Genomic DNA, 24,620 nt, shown 5'->3' on the forward strand with positions numbered 1-24,620 from the left:
GGTGTCTGTTTGGGCGTCCAGCACTGGTATTATCCACTACAGCTTCATGAAACCTGGTCATTCGATTACAGTGGATGTCTACTGCAAACAGTTGGATGAAATGATGAGGATACTGGCGATTAAGCAGCTAAGCTCGGTCAACAGAGACAGGCCAGTCCTCTTGCAAGACAGCGCTCAACTGTGCCAAAAGTCTAGGTGCACACTTTGATTAATTGTCCTGCTTCTTGTTTGAGATATAACCTGCACTTTGGATTTGAAATCGAACATTTCACATTTAATGACCTTAATACTTTCCTAAACACTTTATGTGTGTCATCTCACTTTATCCTCACAATTACCCCAGGCAGTATTGCTTTCCACTATTGTTCCTGTTTTGAAGCTGAGGAAATTGAGTCCTGGGGAGATGAAGGAACTTACTGAAGGTCACTGCAGCCAGGGTTCCAGCCTGGACCTTGTAGAGCAGAGCCCGGACTCTGAACTGTTCATGCGGAGTACATCGTCAGCTGTCTTGCCACCTTCTGCCGGTGATCACGGTGTGATAGAAGGGGGCGTGTTGGCTTTCTTTTTCTGTCACAGTCTTTACTGGGTACCCAGTATTTGCCAGGCTCATTCATCCAGCAGCACCACTGGCTCTGCCACCCCAACCTTAAACCTGATATGCCCCATTCCAAACTCATCATCTCCCTCCAATATGCCTTTCGTGTCATATGCCCTGTCCTGGAGACATTGCCACCAACCCAGGAACCTCAGCGTCACCTTCTGCTTCTCCCTCTCCCTTTTTCCCATATCTCAGATCTGCTCTTCTGCAGTCCTTCTAGATTCAACTTTCTTGTTGCTCTTCCTTGGGCCCTGTCTTAATCAGATCCGTATTACATGTCCACATCTGTGCCCCTTACCTGTCCACAATCCACCAACCCATCTCTCCATCAAGTTCACTTATTAAACTCCTACTGCATCCCAGGCCCTGGGGTGTGGACCATGGGGCTATCTGTTTGAACACACCTGACATGACCCTTGGTCTCACTGAGCTCAGTCAAGTGGGGATGTAGACATGTCGACAGGAGAAGGATGGGTAGATGGATACGTAGTGCTGAGATAACCCAGTTGGGAAAGGGTTCTAGGAGCAAATGATGTCAGCCCTAAAGCAGGCTGAGAGATAACCAAAGGCTGCACAGGGAAGGTGAAAGAAGGGGGTGTCAAGACTGGGCTCCGAGACAGCAGGGATGGTGTGGCTGTGTCTCCTCCCCCACTGTGTCCCCAGCATCCAGCTCATCACCTGGCAGACAGGTGTGCGCAGTAAGGCTGTATTGAATGGGCAACTGCGAGAGGGTTTGCTGCAGAATAGACCACATATGCAAAGGCCGGGGTTGGAGAGAGAGAGTACAGGAGGGGCCGTGGGAGACTGAGAGACGGTCAGCGTGTCTGGAACATGGGACAGGGCTGGGGAGCCACTGCGCGGGAGGCCAGGGCTGAGAGTCAGGTCCTGCGCCGCCCACGCCTGGCTCAGCTCCATGCTGTTGAATAGACGTTCACTGCGCTGCCCACTGTGCACGCTCATCTCGCTCCTGCTCTGCTGCAGCCCCGGAGTCCCTGCTAAGCACCTCGCTCCCTAGGGACATAGGTCCCTGCCACACTCCTGGTCCCCTGGTCCCCGCTACTCTCCTGGATCGCAGATTATGCCCCCGTCCTCTCTTCCTCCTCCCCCTGTCCAAGCCGTGCTTATCCTTTAGGGCACCGCTTCCCTCTTCTCTTCTCTTCCACATCCTTCTGACCCCATCAGAGAGTCAGCCCTGCTTTTTCTTTACTCCCGCAGAACGTCGTGTTCTTTTGTAGTCATCACAGTCTGTCTCCTGTTTGTGTTTAACTGCGATTTGTCTGTCTCTCTGAACAGCGTGAGCTCCTTGAGGTCAGGCGGGCCAGGCCATTTCTACTAGGTGCTCGTTCGTGGCATCGCAGTTCATGTTAGTTTTGGTAGCACAGTGGTAGTTGTGACGCTAGTTCTCCTTGACGGGCCTGTTGCCTTGTGCCTGCAGTTCCTCAGTGAGGCATATCTGCCATGTGTTATCCTCCTACGTTTATTTGTGATATGTCAAATGTTGCACTTACTATCTTATTTAATCGACACAGCAGCCTTTGGAGAAGGTTGTTCTACACGTTTTACAAATTAAGAAACACCAGTGCGGAGCGTAAAGGGTATGTTCAGGGTTCCCACAAATCAGTGTCAGGAGTGGGTTTCGAACCCATTTCCACTTGATTCCAGGAGCTTTGTCCTTGTGTCACGCTCTTGTGTATTTTGGGTGCTGCCTCAGTGAGGGCTGGTTGACTGTGGCTGAATGACTAAAAGCTGTAGGTATAATGAAAGCAGGGACAAGCTGATAGCCAGTGAGGGGAGCTCCAGAAGAAACTCCATCTCTGGTTTTATCTTGGAGAGGAACAAGCAGAACACAGAACTGAGGTGCCATGGAAGAAGTATCTTGCCAACTGCCTGCAGCCAGTCTGTTACAAAGGACTTTGCCCTCTGACAACGTCTTTTCTGCGTTAATGCCAATATGTGTAGGTGGCAGATGTAAAGGGTGGGCTAAATGGTTACACGTGCTTCACCTAAGAGTCAGAAACACAGGTATCCTGATAACAGGTATGGTAGTTGGCTTGAATTGGGTGTCACCAGTGATTTCCCCCTCTCTGGTGCCTGTCACCTTGCTGAAATGCTGAGGTTGGGTGAGATGTCACCTCTGCGTTCCAGCTCCGACATCCTCACCTGTAGCGCTTGTTGGGTGGCATGCCTGATTTACTCCTACAGTTCCTGTTAGAGACCAGCCCCGCCGTAGGGGCTGGGGGCAGTGTGTTTGCAGCTGGAGTCACAAGCCCTAACTCTGCCTCTGACTCTTCCTCCATTCATCCCCACAGGCGGAACCCTCTGCACTTCCACCTCATTGCCGACTCCATCGCGGAGCAGATCCTGGCCACGCTCTTCCAGACCTGGATGGTGCCCGCCGTGCGCGTGGACTTCTACAACGCGGACGAGCTCAAGGTACAGGGCAGGGGCGCCTCGCTGGTCTCCTCTCGCTGGAAGCTTTTCTCACTTGTGGTTCAGTAGACTGTAGTAATGACAGAAATCTCAGCTCCTAACTGAAGGTGTCCGGGGTGTAACTGAGGTTGTTTGCCACCTGAATCTGATTTTATCATCAAAAGCATAATTTAACCATTCCATTGGCATAGAATCCACATCGATCCATGCAATTCTGGCCACCAACACTTTCCGTAGAAGCTATTGGAGTCTATTGGCCTCATATATAATCTGAAAATGGTCTGTGATGGCTCATATCTAGACCAATCTATCTCCCAGAGAGGTAAATGATGAACTTGGGTTTGGATTTGTGTATTGTTATTTACTAGTCATAAGGCACAAAGTCAATCACCCGCCTATGCTGGACCTGCTTTCTCATGGGTAGAAAGGTGATTATAATTAATACCAACCTTGTGGGGTCATGAAGAGGCTCAAATGAGAGAAAGATATGCGAATGCACTTTAAAAGACTATGCTGAATAAACATGAAGGGTTATGTTGGGTTGGAGGGCTTCAACCAGATGAAACCCATGTGGTCATCTCCCTCGCTTAAGATTTTTCAGTAGTGCCACTTCATCTGCATGCTGATTGAGAATCACAGTCTGATTAAGAAGTCTCATATATTCTGCCTCTCAATTCTACTTGTAGTGTCATCACTTATCATTCCTGCAAATTTCCCCTATTATTTTAAGTGGTAGACAGCACCCCTCATTCCCTTTGCCCTCCCTTCCATGCTTGAGGCTTAGCTTATGCTGTTCCTTCCACCTGACATGCCCTTCCCCCCTATCTTGTCACAACTCCTACTCATCCTTCAGGACTCAGCTTCACTTTCCCTCCTCTTAGAAACTTCCCTGACTTCTCCAGGAAAAAGGAAAGAATTCTCTATTCACTTGTATAGCACCTGGCCCCTTTATAATAAGGTAGGGAGAGAAGAAACATTTATTATTCTTTTATGTGTTTCTGGTGCATAGCAAGTACCTTATCATGCTTGTGGATTTAACAAATGGGTATTAGAGGAGTATGTAACTTTTGCAGAAATATGTTGCTGCTCTGTCTCCCATCACCTTGGGAAGGACTAAACACCTAGGCGCGAGGCCGATTCTGGCAAATTGCTTGTTCCAAACCTCACAAGGCCATTATCTTTTCATTTTAGAGCCATAACATTTTAAGTAGATCACTGAGATGCGGGCCAGAGTTTGTGATTTTTCACGTATTTCAGGCTCCGAGGTTGATCGAGATGTTCAGAATTTAGCATTTGGGGATTGTCGTGCTAATTTGCGTGCCATTCCAATCTATTCTGAGCTAAAATTGATTAACACTCTTAAAAAGGGAAAAACAAAATTTAGCAAATTGCTGCGCTAATTAAGGTGAAAGCAAGCCGCTCCGGCTCCCAGGGTCTTCTCGGCGACACGGTGGGGAGAAAGCAGCAGGAAAGGAGGAGTGGCAGCTGGCGCAGCCTCTGCCTCTGCGTCCACTGCGCGCCTTCTCTTGACGGCCTGTGCCATGTCCCGTGCAGGCCTGCAACTTCTGCTGTTAAGAAAACACAAAGTGGTTAAAAAAAAAAAAAAAAAAGTTCAGATCCTGGTTAACCACTGAAGCACGAGCTAACAGGTTCTGAGCCTTGGCGCTCTCGCCTGTCAGATGGGTGGGGACAGCCACCAAGGACGGGGCGGAATGAGATCACCCAGCTTCCGCAACATGGCAAGGTCTTGAAAGTGCTTCACTCCGATTTGCAGCCAGGGCCAGAATGGCGCAAAACGCCCTCGGTGGTGTCGCCTGTCGTGAAATCCACTGGGAGTTGGGAAGTTGAAGGAGTGAGGCACCCAAGGCTGGAATCTGCTCCCGGGAGCCCCAGGGCTTCCGTGGGGTCTCGGATGAAAGGGGAGAAGGAGAGGAAACACTGGTGCTCTGATTTCTCACGCCCACTTTAATGCAGGTAGACCAGTTGTCCATGATTTTACATACTGGATTTTTATCCATTTGAAATGAAACCTCCAGGGCTTAAAAAATAATAATTTTTAAAGAATGCTATCTGATGTGTTCAAAAGGATATTGTCTTCTGAGGCTTGTCCTCTAACCAAACCTCTACTACCGCCGACTCCGCAGGTCCCTAACATCTGCATTTTATTTCCCTGCCAATCAGTCACTTCTTGTGCGTATGTCCCTTGATCCCATGAGACTGTTTTCAGAATCCAGTAGGACAGCAAGCATGAAACCATTTTATTAAACGTGATTTTTCCATATGGTGACAGCAGTAATAATTTGTACAAAATCCAGCTCAACAAACCCAAAACCATGACCTGGCCCACTCCTCCCTGCCTGATCCCCCCACTGGCTGTGGCACTACCATCTACTTAGTCACTGATACACAACTGCGAGTTTGTTTGTCTTTGACGCGTCCCTTTCCCTTAGCCTGGGTCTAATTGCGCCGCGCCCTGGCTTGGCTTCTCCTCCCCTGCACCTAGTTCAAGCTTTTGTGATCTTTCCTGGCACAGCGGCATTTATTTCCCGGACTAGTCTCTTCCCATCTGCTCTGCTCACCTCTCCTCCCCCAAATCTATTCTCGGTCTTTAGCAAGAGTCAGCTTTCCAAGAAACAAGCCCAGTCCTGCCACCCCTTTTCCTCTGTATAAAGGCTTCGCCGGTTCCCTGCTGCTCTGAAGATAGAAGCCACAGTGCGTAGCAGACTCTCATCTCCCTGCACACTCTGGCCGCTGCAACCTCTGCCTTGTGCCACTCTCCTCTCGCTCTCCAGTCCTGATTCGCTCTGCTCCCTCCTTCCCGCCAGGGGCCTCTGCACAGGTTATTTTTTCTCTCTTTTCAGCTCTGTCCCCCGATCTCCTTCCTATCCCCCATTGCTAAGTAATTCCACGTTTTTTTGTCGTTGTCGTTGTTAACGTTATATTTACTCAGGGAAACCTCCCCTTGCCTTGATCATCTCCTAGGGATTCCTTCTGTTATATGTTCTCCTAAGATCACATACACGTATTCAGTAAGCTCACCAGCGTGTAAGCTCTCGTGCCTTCGTGTGATGAGCTGATAAACGTCTGTCCCTCCTCTGTACTGCAAGGTCCCAAACCACGGTCATGTTTGTTTTTCGTCACCTTTGTATCCCCAGTGGTGTGGTGCTTGGCTTCTGAAAATATTTGCTAAACGACTGATCCACAACAAACTCAGAGCTGGGTCCCTAAGAATAATAAAGCCAATGGCAAGGGGTTTCTTTGTCACTGTTGAGGGTCACCACATTCCCAAGGCCTGGCTGAGCCTTGGGGCTTGGGTGGGCAGCTATGTGTTTGCCTACCAGTGACCCTTCGGTGGCATAAATAAGGCAGCCCCGTCTGCACCAGGCCACATCCCAAGAGTGGCCCTGGGGCAGGTGAGTGTCTTTCCATGACAGAAGTGCTAGGAAAGGGATGCATCCAGTAGACGATGTTAGAAAAGGAGGAGGAACAGGAGAGAAACGGACTCGTGCTGTGTTCCGCAGTTGCATTCAGCAGCGTGTCAGACAGGACTCTCAGCAGACACACGTGATGGCCCCCCGGCATGGCTCTGAGAAATCACTTTGTACAACTGCTGGAAATGACATTGCTCAGAAATGCTGCTGTGGCCCCCTTATTATATCTGTTGGTGCTGGAGAATGGAGTGACAGGGAACAGGAAGTTTGTGGGGATTGGTGCAAGATTAAAAACGAACTGAGGGAAATGTGCGGTGGACTGGCATATTTCTCTCTGTAATGACCAATTAGTGTGGATTTGCAAACAGCAATTGCTCGGGCTGCCTGTCTTTGTGGCCTGTGAAATGCTCATTGGTCTTCCTGATGTTTACACGGCTCATTTAATTTCCAGCCTCCCAGTCCCCATATCAATAGGCTACCAGGGCTGAGGGCCTCTCCGTGCTCTGATCTCCACTCCGAACATGTAGATCCTGCCAGTGGAGGAGGAGGAAGAGGAGGGGGAGAACTTACTTTTTGCGTAGAGTTTTGCGGATGGCGTGTGCTGTCCCCTCTCACGGCAGCCTTGTGGGATGGAGAGAGAAGCGTGGTTACCTCTGTCTCACAGGTGACTCACAAATCGAAGCACAGAACTGAAGCATATTTACCCGAGATTAGGCCGCTAATAAATGCGGAGGTTAATATTTGGCTGTCCCCATTCCAGAGGAAATGGTACGAGCTGTGGGATTGTATGATTCGGCAGACATGGGCATGGTGTGGCTCTTACAGGAAGGAGGGAGTCCTGGGTCGTAGACGTGGAGGAATGAAGTTACCACTGTCAAGTTGCACTTGAACTTGAAATTCCTCTTTTTAGTGGCTTTGGATCTCATAGGCTGTGGGCTAACCTCCTGTTGCTACAGGAACATTTCCTTTGTTTCTCATTTTTTACATGTTTCTCATGACTCTCACAGCTCTTTGGAGAGGGTCCTATTGTTACCTACATGATACATATAAGGAAACTGAGGCTGAGGGAGATTAAGTTAACTCCACATCACATAGCTGGTATGTGGCAGAGCCAGGATTAAAACCCAAACGTGTCTCACTCCATAATCCTATGTTCTCTCTCTTTCTCCCCGTGGCTTGTTAAGCTGAGATCTATAATTGTGTGTAGACAAGGGTCCTCTGAGCTGTTGGTGGGGTTCCTATTCTGGCTGTTCCTGAAGAACAAATGCACGAACCCTAAATTTAAAGGCCTGCTGAGAGTGGGACTTCCTGGGGGGGATAAAAGTGAACCATTCTAAGGATGCTGCTGAGGTGTGGGGTGGCCGCGTCACTCCCATCCAAGGAGCGTGCTCTGAACTGAACTAAGCAGTCTTCGCTCTGGACAGGTGGCTCCAAATCAGCAAAACATGTCTTGCCAGTTCTCGGGACAAGGGCCTGCATGTCTACCAGCCTTTGTTCTCGCCCCGGTTGGCCCAGAAAGTCACCCGCATGCCACCACTGGGGTGCACGTGATCCCGAGCTCCCTAAGGGAGCCGGCTGGGGCAGTGGCTGTTTCACGATTCACCTGTCTAGCGGGGGCCCTAATTTATCTCCTTTTCTCTTTGACCTGATGCCTGCTTGTTACCAATCTCAGAAAGATTGTGCGGTGGGATTCAGGACTGCAGTTGCAGAAAATATTGATGGCTGACTGTATAAATCAGCCTCCTGCTCACACTCAACTTGCCTTTGTGCTGGTCTCCACGCAGTATGGCAGCGGTCGTCGTCAGATAACTGTGATTGTCCAGCCCCTGCAGTCCTTTGGGAGTCAGGCTTGTACTGTTCCTCTCATGCAGGGTGTGGGTAAAATGCTGCCTAGCCTGTCTCCTAGGATAAGCTTCCCGAATGCTGGACATCATCCGCTGGGAGAGACTGATGAGCACATGAAATCGCAGGGTCCCAGGCCTGGAAGAATGCCTGATCATTTAGAGGCCATTGTTTGGACAGACTGGGCCAATGAGGATCATTTTTGGGACAGACTGGGCCAGGAGGGGCAGACAGGTTACCCAAGATCTCACATATGATTCTGTCTAACATAAACCTTTTCCAAAAATTGCATCTGAGTTTTCTGTTTGTCCGAGCCTGAGATAGAGTTCAAAGAGCCCCCACTTAGCAATGCTTGAGCTTCAAGTGCTGTGACTAAATACCCCAAGGAGGCTGGATTGGTTCCGGAGAGATGGGGCCTACGGAGGAAAGGCAGAAGACCAGGAAATGTCTCACGGAGGGCAGCGTCTGCTCTAGGACGCCCTGCAGAGGCATGGGGAGTGAAGTCAGGTTTGTGTGGCCTTGTGAGTTTCCTGTCCCATTCACTAATAATGTATTAATACCCAGGGTAGCATATAGGCATAATGGCCTATCAGAATTGGTAGCTCTAGCTCTCTTTTATTGGTAAAGATCAAATGCAGCTAAGTGAGGTCTTTCTGATAGAAAGAATGCATAGTGCATGGCACGTAGTCAGCACTCAGCAAATTCTATTTCCTTCTCCAACGTGGCTGCCTTTCACATATTTGTAGATGGCTGTAATTAACCTCTTAAGTCTTCTCTTTTCCAAAGCCCACGACGTCAACACCACCTCTCCTCTGCAATAATGCCTGTCACTCTCTCATCAGAGGGTGTACATTTTGGCTTGTTGTTCAAGAATAGTTGATGGAATTATACTCTTGTTCCTTTGCTTTTTCTTTTTGGCCCTATGTTATGCAGGACAGCTGGCAGAGGTTAAATATTATGTGCAGGTCTGAAAAAATTGCCACTCTCCTATTTTCTTTATTATTTTATTGGATCCCATGGATTTCCCATGTGAATTCTGAATATGAGGGCTAGTTTTGGAAGGCCAACAATGTACCTCTGGCCCTTGTCACGAGCTTCTCTCTCACATACTGAGAGCAGGATCACAGAATGGACATGGATAAGTTAGGTAGCGCATTTGAAAACATACTTTTTTGTATTTGGATGACTGATCTTTGGGGGTTGTTATATATTGGACATGGAAAATTGTGGACAATGAACCAGAAATTCTAATCTAATTCATTAGTAACGAATCTTTTCATGTCATTTGTTCAATTCACTTCATGCACAGGCAATTTTTTTCTTTATCTAACACAGTCTCCTAGTGAATGGGCCTTGTCCCCTTTTGAGAATCATAGAATCTTAATTAGGAAGGAACTTCGCAGTCATCTGGCATAACCTTCCGCTTTCTTCTATGATATTTTATACAAATGGTCATTAATCTCCTGCTTTTGAGTACTTCCAGAGATAAGAGATCATTACCTCCCAGAGGACCTTGTTCCATATTTAGAAACTCTATTAGCAATATTCGCCTTATGCATTACTGAAATCTTCATTTTTTTGATTCCCCCCATTGGTCCTGAGCATTCATAAAGACCACATGCACACACATGTATCATTTGTCTGTTAGCTTATCTGCCTTCTCTACCAGAGTGTGAGAACCTGGAGGGCAAAGTCTGTAACCTTTACCTCTGTGTCCAGCTCTTAGGACAGAATCTGGCCAGGCATGGCCCCCGACAAATGCACAGGTTCTGTGCATTAGGGCTGCACGGGGTAAGTCAACCGGTTGTTTGAAGACCTGGCATATCTACTGGGCCTTCTCTTCTTCTCACTCATTTTCACCCCATTTCTTCAACTATTCCCCAGATGACAGTGGTTGGAGCCCAGTTGACACTTATATATCTCCTGACCTATTTGTGTGATCAATGGTTTCCAGGTTGTTGAGTTGCTGGAATGTGTTCCCTTTTGTCTCCATCCCATTTCTTTTTCATTTCCTATGGTTCTTCAAATTATAGCACTTGTTCCAGAGCCCCAAACGTGACATGCTCCACATGGAGCTGTAATTGGTCTGAGATCAGAGACTTAAGCTCATTTATAGCAAATAAGTGTCTCCCGCCTAACCTTTTCCCCATCTTGAGTTAGTCGCTTCTCACACTTACTTTGCCACGGTCTTCATAGATCATTCGCCTTGATAAAGAAGGAAATGCTTTAATGTAACCTTGAGTTAAAAAACTTCATTGATTCAAGAGTGTGGTTACAATGATGGACTTTGGAATTTAAGCTGGATCCTACAAAAAAAGAAGGCAAGGAGAAAGATGGACAGAGGTGTTTGATGGATGGTGAGAAAGTGATGGCAATGTGAAATGGCAATTTTGATGAGGCTGGGAAATTTTTGCAGTGAGAACAGAGTCTTTGTCCCAATGTCTTGAAAGGGAAAGAAGCTAGATTTGGGGAGTGAAATGTTAGAGCTTTGGTATTTTAGATGAGATATTTTTGTTGTTGTTTCCTTTTGGCATGGTAGCCTAGGATGGAGACTGAGGTTGTGTGGTGAAAAGTTAATGAAAATTAGGGGCTGCAAGCGTTGCAGGGGTCAGGGTGTTGGATGGATGCTTCATCCATATGTTGATGAAATTCAAGAAAAATTGTAAAGAGCTGAAAAGAATTACATATATGCAGATTAGTAGGGACCTCTGTAATCCAGGTGAAATCAGTGATAAGTTGCTCTTATTAGTGTGTACAGCCTAGAAAAGTATTTGAATTGCAAGGACTAAAGCAAAATTTCTCCTTTAAGAAGAATAATTCTCACTATAGTAATGTGCCCCAAAAAATGTCTGCAGAGTTTTGAGCAAAACAGAGACCCAAGAATGCCAGCCAAATTCTCTCATGTTTAAAGGTAACAGGAAGAAGGATATGTTATGTATATGTAAGAGCTCAGAAAATATACACCAGTTTATCTTCTTGAAGAAACATCATAGGTCATTTGCCAGCCACCCAAAAAGGTAACCAACACGAATATTCAAGAATGAGAAGGTCTTGTAATAAAGGGGCAGGCAGTATGTACTGAAAGAAATTGCACTAGAATGATGTGTAAATAATTGTTTTAAGTCAGCTACAAAGCTGAATGCAAATGACAAAGGTTTGCCTTGAAAACACATACCAATAACAAGCTGACCACAGTCATTTTAAAACACCCTGGGAAGTGTGGATTAGGTTTAAAAGTTGCCAAATTTGGGGAGTTATGTGGGGTAACTCACAGGGTATCTTTTAACCCTTTGCTTTGATTATCCCAGGGAAAAAGGTTAAGATGTTTCTGCCAAGCTCAAATGTGACTGCTGGTGAAGTTATAATTTGGAATGGTTATTACTACAGTCAAAAAACAATAGATTTTTAGCGAAAATACAGTGAAAAGGGAATGCTTATACAAATGCAAATTAGTACACCTCCATGGAAAACAGTATGGAGATTCCTCAAAGAAGTAAAAAATAGGCCCACCATTCAATCCAGCATTCCCACCACTGGATGTCTGTCCAAGGGAAAAGAAGTTATTATATCAAAAAGACACATGAAGGTATATGTTTATTGAAGTATTGAAGCACAATTCACAATTGCAAAGACAGGGAATCAGCCTAAGTGCCCATCAACTGATGAGTGGATAAAGAAAATGTGGTTTATATGTACATCGTGGAATACTACTCAGCCATAAAAAAGAATGAAATGATGTCTCTTGCAGCAACTTGGATGGAAGTGGAGGCCATTATCCTAAGTGAAGGAACAGGAAAACAAATAGCATGCGTGCTCTCTTGTAAGTGGGAGCTGAGTGATGGGTATGCAAGTCACACCGAGTGGTGTAATGGACATTGGAGATTTAGAAGGGGGGAGGGTAGGAAGGGAGTGAGGGTTGCAAAATAGGGTACAATGTGTACTGTTCTAGTGACAGGAACGCCAAAAGCCCTGACTTCACCACTATAGAATTTATGTAATAAAAAAACACTTGTATCCCCTGAATCTATTGAATTTTTTTTTTAAAAAAAACTAAGTTATTGGAGACGATTATTGCAAATGAAACAGAGTCTATATAAAATAAGTAGGAAGCAAAGAAAATGAGAAAGAAAAAAATAATGATGTTGGAATATAAGATATCCACAGGGGGGAAAATGAACCCTATACCACATACAAATATTAACTTCAGTGAATTTTATACCTAAATATAAGAGCTAAAACTATAGAACTTATAGAAGAAAACAAAAACTCATAGTGACCTAAAAATTGATGAATTGAACTCATCTAAATTGAAAATTTTTGTCCTTCTAAAGATATTAATAAGAAAATAAAAGGACAAGCCACAGACTAGGAGCAAATATTTATAGAGCACCTATCTAATAAAAAAAAATGTATCTGGGATATATAGAGAACTCTTACAACAATAACAAGACAAAGAACCCACTTTAAAAATGTGCAAAATATTTTTAGAGACGCATCACCAACAAAGACCTCAAATTGGCCAAAACAATCCCTGAAAAATCTTCAATGTTATTAGTCATAAGGAAAATGCAAATTATGACCATCATGAGATACCATTTTATATCTACAACAATGACTAAGATTAAAAAGATTGAGGGTACAAAGTCTTGGTGAGGATATGGAACAACTACAGCTCACTTGCATTACTGGTGAAAGTGTAAAATGTTGTGACCACTTTGGAAAACAGTTTGGCAGTTATTTAAAAGTTAAACATGGGTTGGGCACAGTGGCTCATGCCTGTAATCCTAGCACTCTGGGAAGCCGAGGCTGAAGGATCCCTTGAGCTTAGGAGTTTGAGACCAGCCTCAGCAAGAGTGAGACCCTGTCACTACTAAAAATAGAAAAATTAGCTGGGCATCGTGGTGTGCACCTGTAGTGCCAGCTACTCAGTAGGCTGAGGCAAGAGTATCCCTTGAGCCCAGTAGCTTGAGGCTGCAGTAAGCTATAATGTCGCCACTGCACCCTACCCAAGGACAACAGATCAAGACTCTGTTTCAAAAAAAAAAAAAAAAATGTTAAACATGAATTCACATTTTGACCAGTTCCATTCTAAGGTATTCATCCAAGAGAAATAAAAACATGTGTGCACTCAAAAAATTGTGTGTGGATATTCATAGCAGTTTTAGTCACAGAACTTAAATATCCATGAACTGGAGGTTTGGTAAACAACCTTGGTATAGCATATAGTGGGAACAACTGTGGTCTACCTCAGCAATGAAAAAGAAATGGACTGATGACATATCGACACATGCAACAATACCAGTGAAAACGTATTATGCTAAGAGAAAAAAGCCAGACATAAAGGGTGCGTGTTGAATGGTTCTGTTTCTATGACATTCTTGAAAGCAGGTCAGAAGTTAATAGGAGCCAGAGGGTCATCGGTGAGGAGGGTCATGTCCCAAGAAAGGGGCTTGAGGAAATTTTTGAGAGTGGTCAAATTATTTTATAAAGTGATTGCTTTGGTCATTGCACACGGTATATACATTTGTTAAGTTGAATTGTACATTTAAAAGGGGTGAGTTGTAATGTTGTAAATTTTTTTCTCCAAGCTGAAAAAGAATGTGTAAAATTCTGTTATAGAAGTAAAACCAAACATCAGTTATCTTAATAAGCGTAAGTGTTTTGAAGTCTTCTATTACTGGATAAAAATTTAAGTTCTTTATTAAGTAGCAGGTTTAACTCTGTATTTACGACTTTCAAGAAACACACCAAAAATAAATTATAAGGTTTAAAAATAAAATTTATGGTAAGATGTCTCAGATATGTGAAGACAAACATGGCATGGGTATGTTAATATCAGATTAACTCAAATATAATAAAATATACTTAATTAGATAAAGTTAATAATTCTAAGTTGACATACTTCATACCTATAAGAGAATGTAATAGCCAAGTTATTTTCCATATAGAAAGCTTCCAAATATTATAAAGCAAAAACTGATAGAAATATAAGATATGTTAAGAAGTGTTTCAGCTATGAAAAAGGCAAATCATGTTCCTGACAAAAACAGTTTTAAAAACATAATCAAAGCACTCTGGGAGGCCAAGGTGGGCGGATTGCCCGAAGTCAGGAGTTTGAAACCAACCTGAGCAAGAGAGAGAACCTGTCTCTACTATAAATAGAAAGAAATTAATTGGCTAACTAATATATATAGAAAAAATTAGCCGGGCATGGTGGCGCATGCCTGTAGTCCCAGCTACTCGGGAGGCTGAGGCAGAAGGATCGCTTGAGCCCAGGAGTTTGAGGTTGCTGTGAGCTAGGTTGACGCCATGGCACTCACTCTAGCCTGGGCAACAAAGCCAGACTCTGTCTTAAAAAAAAATAATAATAATAATCAATATTGATATCAAACTACATTTCTGTACAGTTGGATAAAAATGGATTTTCAAGTGTTCGTGAAAGAAATGACATAAATGATGGTGTACTAGGCCACAAGAAAACCTCGTGAAATTCCAAACCATAAAGATTATATAGGCTCCCCCCTACTTTTGACCACAGCGTAGTAAAACTATGTATGAGAAACAAACTTTTAAATATGGGGCTCAAAAGTCTTCAAAATTAGGGAGAGGGTAAAGAATTTTCCTAAATGTTTATTTAATCCAAAAGGAAATAAAAACTAAAATTATAGCCTGTTTTGAAAACAGCAGAAGAACATTTCACACTCAAGGTTATGGAATGTGCCCAGAGCTATCACTGGAGATGTTTTAATAGCCTTCAGTTCTCTCATTATTCAAAAACAAAGATGATGGTAAATGAATCTCTTGTTCTATTCAGTAACAGACACGTGAACAGTGGTGTGTCCCCTAAGGAAATCAGAAGGGAATTCCAGTTAATCACAGAAGTCTGTGACGTAAGAAAAAAAAAAACAAACTAAAAATACTAATTTTAATTAGTTACAATAATCAGAATATTAATTTTTAATTGATTAATTTCCTTGTATAAGAAGATGGCAAACCTCAGGTAAATAATAAGCAAAGTAACGAATACCATGAATATGTTATATACAAAAATATACAATTGAAAAAAAATATATATATATACAATTGAAACTATACATAGAAAAATGTTAGTAAGATAACAATAATAAGCAGTGTTTATTTGGCACTTATCACATACCAAATACAGAACGAAGCATTTAATGTAGGCTATCTCATTTAATTCTCACAACAGCAAGTTAGTGCTGTGGTGATCTTTTGCAGAGGAGGAACCCGAGAATAGAGACTTCTTAGCCATGGACTGGTGGAAGCAGGAACTCAGCCCTTCAGCCTGGCCAGGGCAGGCCTCATCACACTCCATGCTGATTTAAGAAAAGACTAAAATGCAATGTTGTGCTTGCCTCAAAGGAGATTTGCGGGTATTGCTGCCAACTGCCTGAGGCACTGCCATTCCTAATCACTTTGAATTAAATCCTGCACTTGAGGGCTGTCAGATTGAACAGGTAGCTTGAATTCAGACCTCATATCTTGTGTGGTGCAACTCGAAGGCCCTAATTCTCAGGGAAGGTCTCCCCACTCCCCACCCCCACTGCAATGGCCATCAAGGTAAAACTCAGTGTGTTTCCTATTTGTCCCTTCCGTGTGGTGCAGTTTACTTCTAAATGACCTTGATACAAAGAGTATAAGATTTGGGGTTCCAGTGATTCAGGCATCCTCTCTCTGACTCCTCATTAAGCCGGGCTGTGCCCCCACCCCAGCCCAGGAGTGCGGCAGTGAAAGCGGAAGTTCAAGAGCTGCTTCCCTCCGGGCAGTACTTGGTTTCAGGAATTACTTATATTCTGATTTTCCAACTCAGACTTTTAATTTTTGTAGTTTTGTTTTCATGCCCACTGTAGTTTTACACACATATACACGTACATGTATATTATTTCTTAGCTCTTTAAAGAGTTTTCACTGTGAGGGTTTTGGGGTTATCTAGCTCAGCACGGTACCTGAAGGAGAAGTCTTCCCGCCCCATCTGTCCTTCAGAGCTCAGTCCACATTCTCAAGGAAATTATTCTCAGCCCGCGCTGTTAATGTTTGGGTTCCTCCACCCGCCACCTGTGCTTTGTTCTCCATGCTGTTTAGCATGGGGTACTTATTTGTTAAATAGCTTTGGTGCAAGACTACCGGTCACACATCTGACTCGCATACTATGGTATGACGTTCACGTGGAGGGACTCTTCTGCCCCTACCTCCATGTCCCCATTGTTGGCATGTGCTCACTCATGATTGACTCTCACCACGTGTTTCTTTTTGTTGTCATTGTTGTTTTGAGACAGGGTCTCATTCTGTTGCCTGGGCTAGAGTGCAGTGGCATCATCATAGCTCACTGCAACTTCAAATTCCTGGGCTCAAGCAATCCTCATGCGTCAGCCTCCCAATTAGCTGGAACTACAGGCTTGTGCCAGCACACAAGGGTAAATTTTTTAATATTTTGTAGAGATAGAATCTCACTGTTGCCCAGGCTTCTGACCAAATGTTTGAATGCAGAAGTCTTGAGGAGGATTCTGAGGCTTTTTTCAACTCATTTGGGGAGAGTCCCAGGAGCAGTTACCTTTGTCCACTGTGAACATAAAAAAAGAAAGAGTGATAATTTGTGTTTTGAGTATTTGTCAACTCTTACTCAAGGAAGAATTCCCAACCTGTAGAGAATGATTAGATCACAGGGCAAAAGGCATTATCCTGAAGATTGAGCATTTGGGAAAAGATCAGATAGGATATCACCAGATATAAAAAATTTTGTATTAATTGAAGGTTTATCTTTAAAAATAAGAACATTAAACAAAACTAGGAGAAAAATATGGAAAACTTTGTCTAAGGGTGAGGAAGTTTTCTTTATGCTCGAGAGAAATGGGAAAAAAATTTAAAGGAAAACTTTAATAGATTTGATAAATTACAATAGAAAAATCAAAGGGTAAATTCTGAATAAACAGCCCAAAACAAGTGAAATGGCAAGTGATAAACTAGGAAATTATACTCAAAACAGATAATAGCATATAATAAATACATAAAGAGCTCTTACAAATAAATAGGAAAGATAGACAAACAGAAACATGGGTACAGGATAATAATGAAGGAATTCACAAAATAAATACAAATGATAAAATACAGAGTAATATAATAACATTACTAAATATTCAGAGAAATCGGAAATATTTTTATATCTAAATGGCAAAGACTTTAAAATGTTTGTTACCTATTATTGGCAAGGACCCACTAGGACCAACTCTTATGGAAGTGTCTGTTGTAAATGAATATCAGAATAGCTTTTTTTTTTTTTTTAACATTTTGGCAATATCTATCAAGATTCTTCAAAAAATATACAGCCTCTGTGATGCAGAAGTTCTTTGCCCTGAGGAAATAGAGATGGAATCAAAGGATTTCATCAAGGTATTATTTGTTTGCAATAGTAATCCTTAGATACAACTTAAATCCCAATAGTGGTGAAAGGGTAGACAGATTGTGGTACATCTTCACATTGGGATATTTGAAGCACTTCAAAATCATTTTTTAAATAAGATTTTTATTGATTTAATAACAAAGTTGAGGGTTGCTTGAACTAATGAAACAGGAGATATGTGTGATGTCATATTAAGCTTAAAAAGGATACAAAACTACTCCCTCTCCAAAAATAATTTTAATGGTGTCTATATAGTTATATAATTATTTTAAAAGGAAGCTCATATGGCAATGTTTAATCTGTTACCTCTGGGTACAGGTATTCTAGTGTTTTGTTTTGTTTTTTCCTTTGATTGTATTTTACAAAATTTTTATAGTGCAGTTTTTTAAAATGTGTTTATTCCCTAGGCTTTGAAAGGGACAGAGGGAGGGAAGGAAGGAGAAACTGATGACTTCAAACAGATGGGTGACGGGAATAGAAACCCATGTGGGGCAGCACTGCCTGTTCAGGGGTGTAGGAGCAACGGTATAAGATGGGGTCCAGCCTGCCTGGGTGTGAACCGGGGCTGCCTTGGGGAAGGTCATTTCTTCAAGAGGGGCTTGCAAGTGACAATCTGGAACATCTCACTACCTGGGTCATATTCAAGGGGTGTTCCTGGGACACAGAAGGGAGCACCGTGGGGAGAGGTCTCTAGGACTTGCTTCGCCTCCTTTTGCAGCCACTGCGATTTCCCTCCCTGCATTCTCTGTGCGGTTAGTCTCCTAGTCTCTTACACGGTGATCTCATATCAATTAGATTGCTTTGGGTTGCAAGTTTAGAAAAAGGAAATAACATGAGTAAAAGTGGCTTAAGCAATCCATTCATTTCTCCCATATGGCAACAAGCCCGTTGGTTGGCAGTTCCAAGACTGATAGTGGTTGTCTTAGAGAGTCTCTTGGACTCTTTGTGGTCATGGGGGGAGGTTTTAGTAAATCCAGCAGTCAGCTCCTTCCAGGACAGAGGGGAGGAAGCCTTACTCTCACATTCGTACATTCATTCTCATTCATTCATTCATTCTCTCTCTCTCTCTCTCTCTCTCTCTCTCTCTCTCTCTCTCTCTCTCTCTCTCTCTCTCACTTGCCCGCCCCTCTCTTCTCTATCTCCTCTCTCTCCATCTTCTCCCCCAGTCTCCCAGGAGACACCCACAGCAGGTGCACTGGCCAGGATCCTGTCTTAGGCACATGTCCCATCTACAGCGAAGACTGAGAAAGAAAGTGACCATTTCTGTGTGTGCACATCTGTGTGTTTTCATTCTGTTCAGGAGAGAATTGGAAGTATAGCTGTGGGTAGGCAACCAACAGAGTCTCTCACATTTCCTTTGTAGGTTTATTGTAAGAAGAAAATGCCTCCTTAGGAAGCAGGGATAATCTATCTATGTAATTGTTGCTCTCCTCTGCTCTCTCTTTTTAATCTGTGACTTCCGAGTTAACCAGTTTGGAGTTTGAGTTGCATGACTCCCTTAGGATTTCTGAGGCACTGAATTACGCACATGGGGAAGGTCCCAGCCCCTCCCAGATCAAGGTGAGCGGACTGCCATTGAGTATCCATTTTCTCAGCAGCACAGGGCTGGAAAACCTGGTGCCAACTCTAAGTAGTAGGTAGCTGCATTCTCACCTGATTAGGAGGAAGCAACTTAGGTCTGTACTTTGGTAGAAATCGGTTAGTAGATAAGCACTTGCCGAATGCACACTATTCCAGGAGAATTCGGATGTGGAAAAGCTAATGTCTTCTCCAAGAGAAAGGCATAGTGAAAATGAATGAAATAGGGAACAGTGCAGTGCCAGTCAGTTACCAGCTGGGTAGTCAGGGATGAACTCCCAGAAGAAGTGGGACTTCGAGCTGGGCCTTGGGGGCTACTGTGATATCCAGAAGTGGAGAGGGACAGGGCAGGTGTTCCCCGTGCTAGATATGTCGTCATTAAGAACATGGAAGGTTTGAGCAGGAACTGTAGAGGAGGCATAGGAGCATTTTGTCCTGCTGTCTGAATTAATGACAGGCTTCCATTGCCCAAAGAAGAGAGTACCTGCTCCCAAGCAAGACTCCTCTGCTGAGCTTAGCTATAATGGTTCATATCCTTATCGTTAAACTTTTTCTGACAGAAAAGAAAGAAATGCATTTCTTTTGTGTGCCTGACACTTGCTTCTATTCTTCACTTATGAAGGGCACATGTTTTGGGTAGTTGAAGATTATCCAAATCTCTAAAACTATCACCCAGGACTGTTCAAGGTACCCAAAGGAAAAAACAAGGGGGTTAATTTTTATCTTCTAGGCTTTGATATCCACATAGTATGTCCATATTTTAATTAAAAACAAGCAAGCAAATTGAATGCCTACTGTTTGCATCTTGGGCAGTGCTAGCGGAGTTTCCAAGGTAGAAATGGTGAATCTCTACAACAAAGGATGGTCGTGTAGGGCAGATGCGTGTGTACCCAAGTGAGTTACCCGCAGGCTAAACTGGGCAAGAGAAGTACCCTTAGTAGTGGATGAGTGGGGACCTAACTGGCCTTGCATTTGGAAAATTGAACTTTCATTTTACAGTGTACAGAATCCAATTTAAAGTCAATGTGCCCGACCTATTCAGTGCATTTGAGGGCAGGAGATGGAGCCGAATGGCATAGGCGTTGTTAAATGCCTCCCTGAGCTTCTGTTTTTCTTATTTATATAGGATAACTTGGCGATAGAGTGGCGACTCTATGTCCCGTGACACATTGCTAATATGAACACATAAGCCTGACGCCCTGGCCTTAATGTTCTCAAGCCCAGGGACCTAGTGACGATGTGGATCCCGAGGGCAGTAGACTTGGTGGATGAGTAGAAAATCAAGAAAGAATGAAACTGGTAATCTTCTCCAGACTTGCCATTTTACCCTGTGACAGTTCCCAAGGAGAAGGTACAGAAGTGTTGGCTGCCTTCATCCTGTGCAGGTGTCTACAGAAGAAGCAGATTGATCTGAACAGCTGACTCGCCAGGGTTTGGACACATTGGATGTGGCAGACAGGTAGATCTGGGATGTAGGAGAGGAGGATCACATCCGACTCTGAGAATTCTGGAGCAAGTTGGTGGGTGCACAGTGGTGGAGGGATGGAGAAGATTGAGGAAGGAGCGAGCTTCAGCAGAAAGAGCAAGAGTTCTATTTGCCGTCTGGACGTCCACTTAGAGCTGGGAGGTAGGTAGTATAATCCGTGTGACCGGAGCTGGCCAGAGTGGAGAAGTGCTCATACTTATTGCCACATATTCCCCTGGGGGCAGAATTGCTCCCTGTGTTAGAAACTGACCAAATTAAGGGTAGCCTCACTGTATAGGCAAGCACCCTGATGCCTTTGAAGGCAATGGAGTGGAAAATTGAAGCCACTGAAGTCAGAGACCAGTCAAATGGATTTATGTCTTTTTAGTCCCAGCCGCATGAGAGCCATGCGATGTTGTCTGCACTGGACGCCTCACCTGTGGACACAGTGGTGGTGGCTGTTTGTAACTCTCCTTCATCCTTTGGGACACTGAGGGGCCACATCCTCTTTGTTCTCTAATTGAAGCATGCAAAGCAAGCCGAGTAAACAAAATATCTTTTGTTTATTTCAAAGCAAGGATAACTTTGAGTAGGAAACTTGGAAACATTTCATGTTTTCATCCCTTGTACCATTTCACCAGCTTGAATTTGGGAAAAGGTGCCCATAGTTATATAATGTGAGTTTTCTTGCCTAAGAGCAGTAGAGGATGCCTCACCACCTCTTAATTCCATCCGTTTCCCCAAAGCTCAAGCATTAAGTAGTGGTGTCAGAAGGCCCTCAGCCTCATAACAGCGATTTTCCTGCAGGTCAGAAGGGGCAAGTTTTAACTCTGCCACCTATAAGCTGTGCAGTTTGACACAATGATGTTTTTAAGTCTTCGGTTCCTACTTGTCAAATGGAGATATGAACCCCTTCCTTGCTTAATTCACAGACTTATTTCAAGCGTCAAACGAAATGATAGGTGGACATTTGCATCACAAGCTAGAGAATGCTGCACATACATCATTATTACTATCATCATCATCGTCCCTATTATCACTTCTGAAAGGTGGACGTCTTCACAGACTGACCTGTTAAATATCCTCTTGTATGCTCGACTCCCTGGGCTAAAAACTCATCTAACTAGGACATTTTCATTGGATTTAACCACTCAGCCAGGCTGAATTCAAGAACCCCAGTGGGTTTTAAATCCGCTCACTACTGGCTAAATAATATGTTTGAAGAGAAAATAGCAAGCGGTGATCAACATCTTATTCATAGGCATAATAGCATTGCCGAAACTCCCTGTTCCCGTCCCCTATTATTATTAATGTGGTGTTATTACTTAACGTACATTGTGTCTCAGAGTGTGCCTGTTGCCTTACATTATATAGTGTGTGTATGTATGTGTGCATGTGTGTGTGTATATAAAAAAATATTAATCCCAACCCTCCCAAACCAGCCGTTGTGAAGAAGGAGAGAAAAATCACACGTGTTGACAGGGTGGTAAAGGACTAGCCTCTCGAGCTCTCTGGCTGTGATCAGGCTCAGGCCTTTATTCCACTTGTCACGTAATGAAGTCTTCCTTCCTTCTAGACTCGGAGTGATCCGGCAGCTCAGTTCTGTCAGGCACTCCGCTGGGTACTTCCCTGTGCATCATCCCGCTTCGGTCCTGCAGGTCGCGGAGGCAGCTTTGCGTCTGCATTACACGGGCAGCACCGGAGACTTGGAGAAGGGACCGGCTGCATCCCACCTTGTCCTTTCAAACGCTGAGCGCAGTGCACCTGCCGTTATTCCATGCTGCTCACAGATCAAGGAGGCTTCAGTATTCCCAGGGAATTGCAAAAGTATACTGTGCAGAAACTCAGCGATGTCCGTGCAAACAACAGAAAAGAAGTCAAGTTGCGGAGTTAAACATAAAGTGGGCTCTTGATTTTTCCCTAGTTAGAATTTTTTGGTTGGTTCATTTCCCCCAGCTGTTGTGTACCTCAGGCTCCATTGCACATAAGAGTCACTTGATAGGTGTTAGGAAAACAGAACCACACCCCCAAAACAATGCTAGGTGCCACCCTAGGTTACACATTGGCATCACTTGTCTTCTTTATCAAACCCAAACAAGCGGCAATGCCAGGCCCCACCACTAGATGTCCTAATTTAGTCTTTCTTAGTGGGCCCCTGTGATTCCACCGTGCGGCTTCTGCTGGACTGTGGTTCCAGCCGGCTTCTGCTCTAGACCCTCCCTAGTGTTCAGATGCTGACCATTAGTTTTAGAAGGCCGAGCATCACAGGCTGAGATGTTCCCTGGCACGCCCTTCAGGTAATAGAGGCAGAAGTTAAGAATCCATTGTATGAATAACAATCTTTTTGGATTCGGACATATTGTTTTCAAGCTTCCTTTTCTGCTTTTTATTTTTGGTGTTAACAGGCTTCTCAGTAGAGTGTTACTGGCCAATTGCAGTCCTGTAGAGACTGGAGAAACATTTGCACTGAGAAAGTGTTTGTACTGTAAGGAAGAGGTGACTCCTCCTTAGCTGTATTGGTTATGACTGTGTTGGTTCATTTCTGCCAGAAGCATGAGCTCGTTCTAGTGGTCACGTACGTCTTTTCTAGTTTTCTTTCCATTTGCTGGCACAGTTTTGTTCCATCCCAAGCATTTCAGTAAAGAATTTGCATATAACTTTCATTGCCCAGTGATCATTTCAGTGTTGTATTTGACGATGTAGACTTTTGGAAAGAGGCAAATTTGATTTTCAATCCCAGCTCCTGTAATTCTTTATAATATTTTGTGGTTTCTTTGATGTCTACTTTATGGGGTTGTTGTTCAAATTAAAAGATAATACTTGTAAATTGCTTTAGTATAGTGTTTGTTACATAGTAAGTGTTCAACAAATGTGATATTATTATCATAAATATAATATTAATAATCTCTCCCTTTTAACTGTGATCTTCTAAGAAACAGGAATACTTTGCATTCGCTGCTCTCTCCTTAGTGTCTAGTACAGAATTCGGAACACACAAAGAATGTTTAGATAAATGAGTCACTTTTAGAATTAGGTGATTTTTTTTTTTTGAAAGGGGATTTACAGCATTAGGAATTCCTTTGATCTGTAGCCAAATCCCCAAGTGGAAGTAAAGGCATAATGGAATTAATCTTGTACCGTGCACCATCTTCTGTAGTACTTTCTCAGGGTGACATTCTTTTCCCTCTGCATTCTCATGTATGATAAATTCTAAATCTCGACAGGTTAGACAACTATCCTCAAAATCGGGTTTCCTTGACAACCATCATATTAAATAGTAAGGGCCTGTTGTGAAGGGTGAATGTCAATATAACCACAGTCTAAGTCTTCCGAAGCAAGGCTTCAAGGCTAAGGTTAAAATATTTGAAATTGCAGTAGACCTTTGGTTAATGTTTATTAGATGTATTACAAGAGCTGAGTGAAGCTGTCATCTATTCCGGGTGACCAGGGATGGAGGCTTATCTTGGTTGTCAGCCAGAAGAAATTCGGACTGCCATTGACAGGCTCTTCCTGTGGTTCTTTTTTATCCCGAGAGAGTTTTGCCTTCCATGTGTTGTGAAAGAAAACGTTTTTTTAAACCAACCAGAAATTAATTACCTCTGGTTCATCCTCCTTAACCCTCTTTTCCTGCTTGAGAGTTGCGTCCCCACGTGTCCCATGCGCTTAGAGTGAAAGTCACTGCAAGGCGGATCTCTGCAGCTGGGAACAGAGATTGTCCCAGGCAAGGGCTTCACCTGCAAAGTGCCACAAAGCCCTCTGCAAATGGAAAGCAAAGAGCCTCGTGAATGCAGAGCAGTGTGGTGCCTCTTTCATTATAGGCTGCGGTGGCCGCCTTTTCTGTGAGGGAGGTGGTCAGAG

The 24,620-nt window shown here is 43.7% G+C and overlaps 1 protein-coding gene across 5 annotated transcripts in view; it reads left to right on the plus strand.

Annotated features, from left to right (window-relative positions):
* Positions 1-24,620, plus strand: part of LARGE1 (LARGE xylosyl- and glucuronyltransferase 1) — a 509,251-nt gene that overhangs the window by 243,598 nt on the left and 241,033 nt on the right. For all 5 annotated transcript variants that reach the window (XM_012752220.3, XM_012752215.3, XM_012752217.3 and 2 more), the window contains one exon: positions 2,908-3,031. In XM_012752220.3, coding sequence (XP_012607674.1) covers positions 2,908-3,031 — 124 coding nt within the window. The remainder of the gene's footprint in view (positions 1-2,907; positions 3,032-24,620) is intronic.

The sequence above is a fragment of the Microcebus murinus genome, chromosome 10 (assembly GCF_040939455.1).
Source record: "Microcebus murinus isolate Inina chromosome 10, M.murinus_Inina_mat1.0, whole genome shotgun sequence".
In the NCBI taxonomy this organism is placed as follows: Eukaryota; Metazoa; Chordata; class Mammalia; order Primates; family Cheirogaleidae; genus Microcebus; species Microcebus murinus.